The sequence below is a fragment of the Cetorhinus maximus genome, chromosome 3, assembly GCF_964194155.1.
Source record: "Cetorhinus maximus chromosome 3, sCetMax3.hap1.1, whole genome shotgun sequence".
NCBI lineage: Eukaryota > Metazoa > Chordata > Chondrichthyes > Lamniformes > Cetorhinidae > Cetorhinus > Cetorhinus maximus.
In genome coordinates, this window is record NC_135881.1 from 31,327,330 (window position 1) to 31,339,355 (window position 12,026).

Consider the following 12,026-nt stretch of genomic DNA (forward strand, 5'->3'; position numbering starts at 1 on the left):
CAATCTTTGTGTCATCCGCAAACTTACTAATCCTACCCCCCACATAGTCATCTATGTCATTTATATAAATGACGAATAATAGGGGACCCAGCACAGATCCCTGTGGTATGCCATTGGACCCTGGCTTCCGGTCACTAAAGCATCCTTCTGTCATCACCCTCTGTCTCCTACAACTAAGCTAATTTTGAATCCACTTGATCAAATTACCCTGTATCCCATGTGCATTTGCCTTCTTTATAAGTCTCCCATGTGGGACCTCGTCAAAGACTTTGCTGAAATCCATATAAACTACATCAACTGCACTACCCTCATCTACACAACTGGTCACCTCCCCAAAAAATTCAATCAAATTTGTTAGGTAACAAAAATATACAATGGATTTACACAAATATGCTCAATTCTGCAGGAATTAAATATAGTTAGCTCATTAAAGGAAGTAACTTGGCACAATTCCATATCCTCCGAAAATGACATGGATTAGAGGCAAAGGATGAAAACCAACTCAGCTGGCTGCAAGGGTCCTGCATGAAATGCACTGGTCTCAACCCACTCTGGGTGAACTGGATGTGCAGTAAAAACTATCCTTAATTTTGTATTCTTAACGAGCACAATAATGGTGGCATGTGGAAGTATTTACTGGTGCAAGTAAAGGAAGTTGTATTGAACTTTACTTGGTAGTTGACTATACCATGCCTCACCTGGCAATGTTTACTTCTGGCATTAGGTGTTTGAACCAAAAAAATATTTTTTGCCCCATTTCCGTGGTTGCTTTGATATGCACAGTGGTAATTCATTAGTGCATCGACTTCATTGTACTCAGGTTTGATAACTGTTTCCATTCTATTATTAGGTACAATTTCATAGTTTATTTTAAACAGTATGAAAGTGTTTTTCTCAAGTGACAAGTGAGAAAATAATTCAAATGGTGATTCTTGATGTTCCATTACAGTTAATTGATAAATGTATATATTAAAACAAAATGAACTTCATGTAGAGATAATACCTAGCAAAAAAAATTGGACATCAAAATACAACCTTAGCGCAAGATTTGTCTATTTCTCCTGGTTGAAAAATAAATATTGGTCTGGAAGTAGAGAAAAAAAAAGGTCAGTTCTAAGTTGACTGCGCAGAATTACAAAGACTTAAATATATCAGCCTCCAGTCTCCAAACATGGCCTGTGAAATCACCCAATGGATAATGTTGTCATTGAGGGGAGGAACAGCAGAGTTAGTAAACTTCAAAATAATGTTTGCCTAAATGGCACTAGTTTAATGTTATTTACATTCAGATGGTTTCTAAACAGAAGTTTGAGAGAAAAAAAAATCAGTAATCACTATTTCACATGTAACATTGTACAAATAATAAAACAACCCCATTTTGAGAAGCATTTCCCCTTCTTCAGTTGGGCTGCTTACTGGAAATTTTTAACTCGAACATCCATTTTCTTGACATTACTTTGCAAATTGATTATAGTGAAAGCTTTAACTTATGCAAGGTTAGTTCTTTGTAAGACAGTTGCTCCACTCAAAATCAAAAGCATTCTACATTCGGTGAATTTTCTCATGATTTATGAACTGCTTCAGGTTATGTAGACTGTCCCACCACGTGAATAGAAACTTCTCAGCAATAAGTTTGAACCATGGTGTGATTTTCACTTCGTTGTTCTCTGCCTTTTCCAACAGGTTCTTGAGTTCGTCTTTAGTCACATAGCAGTGACTTTGTATCTCATTGGGGTCAGGTTTCAAAGTTACATCCTTCTGTATGAAAATTATGTAATCAATTTCATGTTCTCCCCAGATCCCATCAGACTGAGCCTTGTAGTGAATACGGGTCAGGTAGTTCATCTCTTCCAGAGGAACCTGGCATCAAAAAGAGTTAAATCAGCAGCAAATTCCCAAAACAGAAAATTAGATGGCTCACCATATATGGCTGCAAACTCCAGGCTCACTTCCAATTGGCCAATATATACTTAAGGTTCATTTTCATGCCCGACCACACCACAAGCCCACAGTGGTGATAGGTAGTTTGATCAGCCACTGGTGCCTTCCCCAGCTCTGTAAACACCTGCTACAGATAAGTAGCACTAAGCTGTATAAAGAACACAAGGTGAACCCTCAGTCAAACTAACAGTCAATGACACTGGTTAATTTTCAGCTTGTTACCCCATGAAATGAACAACTCCACTGACCTATTGCACAGCTTACCAGCAGGCAGAAGTGCACCCATTGCATGCCATGAGAAGAAACTGCTGCCAATTGTCATTAAAGATCGAGGGGTGGAGAGAGGTTGTAGTGGCTCCTCTCCAACATAAGCAGAGGTATAAAAAAGTGCACAATTTAATGAACTGTACACCTGGGTTTTTAATCGCATAATGAAATTGAAAAATTTCATGCTTCAAAGATGCTGATTTGGAAAACCCCTTGAAACTTCGGACATTTTAGGAGGGCCACAGACTCACAGCTGAGAATCCCTGGTATACTTCAAGGCAGTATATCTGTTTATTCCCTTTTCATGTGCTTGTCCTTTGAAAGCATCCAAACTTCGTCTGAACCACATTCTAACTTCTGAGTAACTTCTAACTTCACCCCATTTTCCTGTTGGATATCTGAACAATTCTTCTTTACGGCTCCTAGTTTTGGCTTCTCCCATAAGTGGAAACATTACCTCCATGTCTAGCCTGTACAGCCTATTGATAATTTAAAAGATCTGAAGAAATTTCCAAGTCTTCCCTTTTATAAAGGCACACAGACACAAACGCCACTTCAAAGATTAAGCAGTTTTTGAAGGCATCCTTATCATAGTATGACTGGTGAACTTACCTGCAGGATGTATACACTATACGTAGAGCTTATTACATTCAGTTTCCTGTAGGCTTATGTGATGTGATTGTGATTAGCTTGTGATTGTGGTGCGTCTTTTACCAACAGTTGGTGTCACACAGAGCAAGGTTGTAATGCCAAAACCAGATCAAATAAAAAAATTACACTCGGTGCTTATAATATAGAAAATCGTCCCAAGATGCTTTGATGACAGGTCATTTCACTATTACCCACTGATTTCAGTGAGTGAAGGGGCAGGTGAGATGACAGTCCTATCAACTGACAGGAGTCAATTCTGTGTAGTTTATGGGACAAGCAGTACAGATCTAACTGCTATGTGTGTCAAGTATTTAAAGCTATTAAATCAGTCAGTCAGGTAACTTACACTGAAACACCAATTAGTTTCAGAAACACTGCCATATTTAACAGTAAGCATTTACAAATCAGTTGTATTTAGTTTCCAATAGCAGAATCCATTTTATACAAGAAAAAAAATTACAATCTGCATAGGGGCTACAGGGTTAGCAGTCTTGCTTATTAGAACAGTGTCGCAAATGTTTAATTGCAGTATTATAGATTTTTAAGAACAACTTTTAAAAAGGTACATTTCAAACCTTTAAATGGAGGTTAAAGCCCTTTCCAAAATGGAAGTATGGACAGACATCCTGGCACCTTTGTGTTTGTTCAAACCTCATCATACTTTTATCTACAGAGCTGGTTGAGTAATTAAAATGCAAAGATTCCTTCAGGCATAGCCACCGAATCCTCTAAAATGTGTGAAAACCCCTTGGCTTCTGAGAAAACAGGAGGCAAGAAGGGACTTCAATGAATTAACACCTTTGTCTGGAGGAACAATGATTCATCCAAATTAACTTCACAGCCATTTTGTTTTGACTGTGAAAGCCATTTTGTGCAGAACTCACAGGAATAACTCAAGAGACAATACGAGAGGGTTCATGTCCAAGGGAGAACAAACAGAAATGTATCCAGAAATAAACTCTGGCTCTGCTGAAAAGAATCTAAACAATCTTCATGTGCTGTAACCACAGAACTAGTGAGGAACAAGAAACTTCTCTCCCCCAAAACTGAGTCCACCTGAAGAGACAAATACTGACTAATGCACTACAAAAGCCATCACAGCTGCTGAACAAAACGCTTCACTCCAGACAACCAACCCTTCAACTGCAAGCTACAGGCCTGCAACAATATCTTAAAAGGACTGTGCTGAATTTCATCTTTAAGAGTATCTTTTAACCTTCGTTGCATTTAAGCTTTGCATGTATTCAATTAATAAATTATTTTTACTTAAGTATCTGATGGTAATTTTGTAATAAACAAACCTTTATTTTGTCTAAGACTAAAGCTTTACTGCTGGTTAATTTTAAACTGAATCACTTGGAAATTAAAAGGGGGCTACATACAAATTCCTAGCTCATGGACCACTTTGAGGAAGTATCTTTTACGTGGCCATGACCATAGTCTTTAACATTTGAGACTTGACCCAATTAGTTCTGATGCTTACTTAATAACGAAGATTTCTCACCTGTTGAACAGGTATTCCAAACTCCTCTTTTAACCTGCGCTGGGCAGCTTGTCTGACACCAATAGCATCTTTCTCCTCTATTTCTGTTGCAGTGCTGAGAGGGTGACTACAGCAAGTGTTTGTAAAACAACCTAAAAAACACATCCTTTTAAAATAATGATACATTTGAATATATTGTTATGCCAAGATTGACATAAACACAAGTTTCTACTTCCATGGTGACTGGCTGACAGCCAGCCCCTCGACCTTCAATTACTCCAATTTAGCACAAACCACGTCCCCTATCCCCCCGACCCCATTTGCCTGTCAAGCGGAAGGGAGGGGGAAGAGACTTGCAGCTTTCATCCACTGTGGCTGAATAGAATGGGTCAATGGTCTGGAGAGAAACGCAGACCCTTCCAGAAGTGGCATCGTGCACTATTTACCAGTAAAAAAAGGGAGGGACACACTCAACAATCTTCACATAAAACGTTACATTAAATCTTTTGTACTGGTATTTATATCTGGAAAAAGAAATGAATGATTGCACAAAACCAAAAAAACGTTATAAATAAAATTTACATCAGCCTTGGTCAGTGGTAGCATTCATCCCTCATCAAGCCTCACTCAATCCAGGCAGAGATAGTGTACTGCTGAGGGAGGTCTAGTTTATCAGCACTGTGATACAGTTACATCAGCAAAAGATGTTAGCGTTCACACTGGTACACATCCGGATCCAGCAGGCATGTTAGGGAGGGATGGAAAGTGGAGAATGATTGATTCTGTCTTCCAGATTTACTGCACAGAATTGAAAGAGAGAATCAATCATCCTTAACCCTATTGCCAGTCAGAGTCCAGGCTGATTTCTCTATATTTCACCATCCAGACATGATACTTGGACAATCTCCAGAAAATAGAGAGAGGGGGACAGTCAGAATGGTGCAGCACAGGAAGAGGCTATCATGCCTATGCTGAGTCACATTCACCATAGGCCTACAAAATTTTCCCTTTCAATTATTTATCCAATTCACTTTTGAAAGTTATTACTGAATCGGCTTCCACTGCCTTTTCAGGTGGTGCTTTCCAGATCAATTTGCAGCGTAAAAAGTCACTTCATCTCATGCTTGTTCTTTTCTCAATTACCTTTTACCCCGAAACGCTTTGCAAGTTCCCCTCTTGTGTTCCACTCTCACCCAGTATTTTTAGTGTCTTTGTTTGCTGACAGAACACACCGTTTGCCAGTATAATGGGTGAAGGCTGCAGCATTGCTCCACTGCACCATCCCCAGGGATGATGGGAAGTTGAGGTAAATAGGCTATGATCTAGTTGAATAGCTTACTCCCATTCCTAACTTCCCATGCTTCATATTTCCCCACTTTCTTCATTCAATCACATCCAAGCATAGAACAGGTTTGAGGGGCTGAAAGGCCTATTCCTGTACATTTAAACATACAGACTTGCATCATTATGGTGCCTTTCGTAACCTCACAACTTGCCAAAGTGTTTTAAAGCTAAGATAAAAACTTTTGAAGTGTAGTCACTGTTGTAATGCAGGGACAGCTAATTTGCACACAGCAAGCTCCCACAACAAACATAATGACTAGATAATCTGTTTTTGTGATGTTGATTGATGGATAAATATTGATCAGGACACTAGGGATAACTCCCCAGTTCTCCTTTCAAAATTCTGCCTTAGGATCTTTTACATCCACCCGATAGGGTAGATGGGATGTTGGTTTAAAAACTCAAGCGAAAGACGGTATCTCTGGGCAGTACAGCACTTCATCAGTACTGCACCAGAGTGTCAGTTCTTCATTTTTTTTTGCTCATGTCCTAGAGTGGGACTTGAAACCAGAGCCTTCTGAATCGCGGCCGGGGAGGGGGGGGGCGACGATGCGGGGGAGAGCAAGAGTGCGACCAACTGAGCTATGGCTGACATTTGGATTAGAATAAACCAAAGCCCTAGAAATCCTTGTGATCGAAAGTAAAATAAACAAGGGTCAGGGATTTTCTTTGCCAATGAGCAGGGATCTTAGAGACAATAATTTTGTCTTGGTAAACACAGCAAAAGTAAATACTTTGTACCTGGGAACGTGATCTTTGCATCAGATCTCTGTTGCAGCAGAAGTTTCCCCTCATTATTGAAGATGAAGACACTGAAAGCTCTGTGCAGTAAGCCTGGAAAACCAAAGATTTGTTATCCTTAACCTTTTCACTTTAGTAGCTAGTTCCACCACAGCCGAAAGCATCACCATAACTTGTATTGACTTTTCCAGCAACTGCAGTTACAATCATTTAATATTACAAGGGAGTAGGTTTAAAGAAAATAGGAGTTTAAATAATTAATCCCAACAGTTAACTGTCTATCTTTAAATATTTGGGAAAAAGTGGGTGTACAAGATTTAATGCTTGGAGATAAATGTGCAGACTTAATATCCTATTATAAACTATTCTTCTGCTAATGAGCTGGGATCTTAAAGACAAAATAATTTTGTCCCACAATAATCCTTTTTGTTAATTACGATGGTCTGTGCAATTGTAAATTTTCTTCTCTTGTTCCTGTCAAGTTTCAAACACCCACACCATTGAAATCACGATTCATGATAGTCTCCCCTCCCCCTCATTGTTGCCAGGTCATCAGACTTCTTGGCACCAGCCAATCAACGTCTTCCTGAATGAGCTCATTTGTTCACTTGTTAACTTTAAGGAAACACGGTTCGATGCTCAGAAGGGTTATGAAGCTCTTTTCACCCAGTCATCAACAAAAGTTAGAGGGGAAAGATGGAGATGGATCCCAAAACTGTGTGTGTGGTGTGTGTGTGGTGAGAGAGGGGCCGCCGGAAACCTATCTAACAGACATAAGCACGTTCCAATCCTTTTCTGATCTTGAGTAAGCTGCAGCATGTGGGATCTGCTGGACACCAAGGTGATCCACAGTGAACACATCTGTCATAAGTGTTTGCACCTTGAGGAACTTCGGATCAGAGTTAAGGAGCTGGAGTCCGAGCTGCAGGGAGGGGGAAAGAGTTACTTAGGCACTTTGGTCCAGAAGGTGATCACACCCCTCAGATTAGGTAATTCTTTGGTTTGTGATCAGGGAGGAGGGTGTGACTGCTGGTGAGGCAGGTATGCGGACCCAGGGTGTATTGTTCGAGGAGCCTCAGCTCCTGCAATTGTACAATAGAGTGTCCAGAGTTAACAGGCTGTGCGGACGAGAGCAGGGACTGCAGGGAGGATGAGCGAAGTGACCACGACACCCGTGTTACAGGGAGCCATTCAAGTGGGGGGAGGAAATAGGAACATGGTAGTGGTAGGGTGCAGTATAATTAGGGGGACTGATATGTTCTCTACAGCCGTGAGCATGAGTCCTGAAGGCTGTGTTGTCTGCCTGGTGCCAGGGTTAAGGACATCTCCTCAGGCTGGAGGGGAACTCGCGAGTCGTTGGGGAGGGATCCAGTTGTCAACATCCACATTGGTACCAATGACATTGAGGAGGACTAGAAGGGAGGTTCTACTGAAAGAATTTGAACAGTTAGGAGCCAAATTAAAAAGCAGAACCTCCAAGGTAGCAATCTCAGGATTACTACCTGAGCCACGGGAAAATTGGCAAAAGGTAAATAAAGTCAAGGAGTTAAATGTGTGACTCAAGGACTGGTGTGGGAGGAATGGGTTTCAGTTCATGGGGCACTGGCACCAGTACTGGGGTAGAAGAGAGCTGCTCTGGTGGGACGGGCTTCACCTGAACCGTGCTGGGGCTAGTGTCCTGGCGAATCAAATATCTAGGGCTGTAGAGAGGGCTTTAAACTAAATAGATAGGTGTGTGGGGGAGGAGGGGGGTTGGTTCTGGAGAGGGATACGTAGGCAGAATTGCAGGGCAGCTATTTAGGCAATGAGACCCAGAGTGTGACAGGAAGGGACAGCGTATCCAAACAAAAAAAAAAGCAGTAAACAGGGTCGGTGGGGGAGTGGAGTGGGGGGGGGGGGGGGGGGGGGGGGTGGGGGGGGGGGGGGGGGGGGACTACTTGGAGCTCCATGGTGGATGTGCACCTACTGTAGAATTACGCTGAAAGATTATCAAACCTTCAAAATGATAACCGTTGTCAGCCAGATGTAAAAACACAGAATGGAATGATAAAAAAAAGACCATCAAAGCCAGCAAGTCTGTGTCAGTGCTTTTCCTCCACACAGTTTCCATCTAGTCTCCCATTCTCCAGAGAAGTCAATAAGAGATCCATTTTCTCTTATGGAAAAATAGCCTACTACTAAAATAGTGACTTAACAGTTATGATTATAAGAGCAAGATACCCAACACAATCTTCATGATAGAGAGGGCCTGGGTGGCAGGCATTTCATGAGCAAAATAGCTTCCAGGCTGCGCTAGCTGTTGCCCTTCCCTGGAGGTCCAGGAAATGGTAAGACATGGAGAGATTAACCATCATTTAGTAACCTTATTAAAATTTATGTTAAAACTGAAACCTGAGACCTGAAATACAAAATGGAACTAGAAATACTTCATTTACCTTTATTGATGTTCTGGTTAAGGTGGCAATTTTTCTTAGTGTCTGCCCCAATTCTTTTATCATTTTCATCAATCAGGATGCACATTTCAGCCAATAGCTGGACCTGCTTTTCATCCAGATTGTCCATGTTGATTTCTGGCATTGTTGCTATATTCCTACTTCCAATACACCTGATAATAGGGGAATAAATAAAGCTATGGAAGAAGTGTACTTCAAGTGTTACGTGACTCTAACAATTTCAACATGCATATATAAAACAATTGTTTCAAAATTTCACTGGAGGAATTAAGAATTTTCATGGTTTATATTAACATTAGATGAATTGAGATAATCAAAAATTAAGTTTAGTTTCTTCTGTAGCAAATTCACTTCATGACAATACTAGAGACTGCACAAACCACTCAGAGAGAGAGAGAAAGATTATAAAACGCTAAATGACTACTTAAAAAGTCACACTTATCCTCCTGGTAAGAGAACAACTTCTGGCTGGCCTAAAAGAGCAGCATACTCTGCCAGAAACTGCAGCCCACTGGTACACATTTATATTAGACATCAGGAGACTGATGCTCATGAGCTAGCTCCCTTTTCCTGGCAGTATAAATCACAGACCTCATTTTTCTACTGGGAAGAAACACATTTCCAATCTAATCAGACTTCAAAAGATACTAACTGCACAGTCACAAGCAGCAAATAATGGCAAGTGGAGGCCAATGCAGCTGGTTTGAAAGTCATAACTCCAGAATGCAAGGAAGTTAAAGCAGAAAATAGTCACCAATAAATCCAATAGGGAAGCCAGGAGAATCTTCCTTACAGAGAGAGTGTGGGGAGAAGATAGCACTCACTACCACAAGAATATTTAAATATTTCATGCATTTGAGATAAACAGCACAGATATACATAAGGAGAAAGCAAAATGAGGAATAAAGGAAGTGGTTGCTGATGAGGTTAGAGGAAGGATGAGTAGATGCCTATCTGATCTAGTTGGGCAGATTGGTCTGTATCTGTATAGTAAATATTTTGTATGAAACTACATACCAGGTATTCATTCAAATTACAGTCCATGCAAGTTAGTGAGTTTTGCCAATCCAGCCCACAAAAACAAGTAAAACCCCATAATTTACTCCTTTACTAGAAGTGAAGCAGCGGGGGGGGGAAATCAGAGGCTTAAAATAAACTTGAGTCTGATGATTATGCGTTACTGCCGAAGTGGTCAACATGGAAAGATATCATGACACTTACCCGGAATGCAAGTGCAATAACAGACGGCCGCTCTCACAGGCTGGTAACGCCGCTGATCGCCTTGACCACAGGCTCCCACCTTGCCGCGCATGCGCCAGCGCCGCCCGCAGCATCGTCCCAACCGACCTCAACCAACCGGCTTGTCGCCTTCAGCAATCTTTCGATGGGCCGGCCAATCAGCGGGAGGTGGTTCGAGAGTCTCCCGGGCGGCGCGCAGGCGCAGGCGCGAGACGGGAAGGGTTTTGCGTCGGTTTTCCCCCTCCCCGCCAGCTGGCGGACTTGCGCACTGAGGCACTGGCACGCGCGCTGGAATGTTCCCCGGTGAATCGAACCCGAGGACAGCTCCGTATCAAATCAACAAGGGGCGTGTTCTCAGCCTGTATCCAATTCGGCTCACGGCCCGAAACCACATCCTCCGCCGATCCTTTCCTTCGTCTACCTTCCGTGGGGCAGCGCAAACAGCTCTTACACCCTGTTCCTCTCTATCGCATTCCTTTAAGCCACCCTTCGCCTACGTACTGACGTTCCCCCGTTTTACTGTGTCCCACCCACTGTGGGAACGTGATCTTTACGCCTTGCTCTCATTTCTACCAGTTCCGTATTCCGCTTGCAATTATTTGAAGCAGCCCAAGAGTGCGGATGTTTAGCACTTTGCTTGGTGTGTTCCTACAGCTAACGTTCAGCCCAATGGCAATGCGTTTAGACAGTTATGTTTTCGAACAACAATTAAGCAAAAAGCAGGAACATTTGGAAATAGAAAAGACAAAGTTTCAGGACAACGAGCAGAATTGGCTTGTATGACCCCCCCCTCCCTCCCTCCCTCGAGCCTGTGCTGCCACCCCATAAGATCATGGCTGATCTGATCTTGGTCTCGGTTCCATTTTTTCCGCCTGTTCCCCATATCCCTACAGTTCGATAATCTGTCCACTCCAGCCTTGAATGCAACGCTGCAGCCTTCACTGCTCCCTCGAGTAGAGAACTCCAGCGATTAATGACTTTAAAGAGGAAAAATTACTCTGCCAGTAGGCTGTTTACTTTCAGATTGGCACATATGCAGGATCACAAATACCAATATCGTTGAGGTAAAAGCATCGAACTCTAATGCAGTCACCAAAATGATAGTACAATACAATGAGACGAGATGGCCCAGAGGCTCCCAGCCACCAGAGGGCGATAGGCGTGACCTCTAAATCTATGTTCCCTGCTTAAGGGCCCCTCAACCAAATGGAATAGGGCCTTCCTATCCCCTCAATTTTATACACCAATTGTGTCTCCCCCTCAGCATTCTCAGTTCCGAATAAAATAACTTTCACGTATAAGGACAGAAGTCTTCAACAGTGTTGACTGTCCTCTTTAGCTCTGAAGAAGAGTCATGTGGATTCGAACCATGAACTCTTTTTCTCTCTCCACAGATGTTGCCAGACCTGCTGAGTTTTACAAGCATTTTCGGTTTTTATTTCAGATTTCTAGCATATGCAGTATTTTGCCTTTAGTCTTCATCAGTGTGTCAGTGAGAGTCTTGATTGAATTGGTTAGAAATGGTAGCCTACAGTGCTTGCTCCATGGCAGTCACATGACTATGGCCAGCCATGTAGTTTACTGGTAGTATACTTCGTAAGATTGCAATTGCAAAATGTAAATATCCCCCATTTCATAGTCAACAAAAGATACAAACGTTTCCCTACTGGTGACATAGTAGTATTTTCACTGGACTGCTAACTCAGAGACCCAGGGTAATGCTCTGGGGATCCAGGTTTGAATCCCACCATGGTAGATGGTGGAATTTGAATTCAATAAAAATCTGGAATTAAAAGTCTAATGATGACCAAGAAATGATTGTCGTAAAAACCCATCTGGTTCACTAATGTCCATTAGGAAGGAAATCTGCTGTCCTCGTCTGGTCTGGCTTCCATGTGACTCCAGAT

At 42.0% G+C, this 12,026-nt stretch overlaps 1 protein-coding gene across 1 annotated transcript; it reads right to left on the minus strand.

The window, feature by feature from the left end:
* Positions 1–1,244: 1,244 nt before the first annotated feature.
* idi1 (isopentenyl-diphosphate delta isomerase 1) lies at positions 1,245–10,642 on the minus strand. Its single transcript, XM_078537356.1, has 5 exons — positions 10,102–10,642; positions 8,863–9,032; positions 6,428–6,520; positions 4,364–4,494; positions 1,245–1,860 (listed from the first exon to the last, which is right to left on the minus strand). The coding sequence occupies exons 1-5, from the start codon at positions 10,212–10,214 to the stop codon at positions 1,543–1,545; spliced, it is 825 nt and encodes a 274-aa protein (XP_078393482.1). The 5' UTR covers positions 10,215–10,642; the 3' UTR covers positions 1,245–1,542.
* Positions 10,643–12,026: the final 1,384 nt, after the last annotated feature.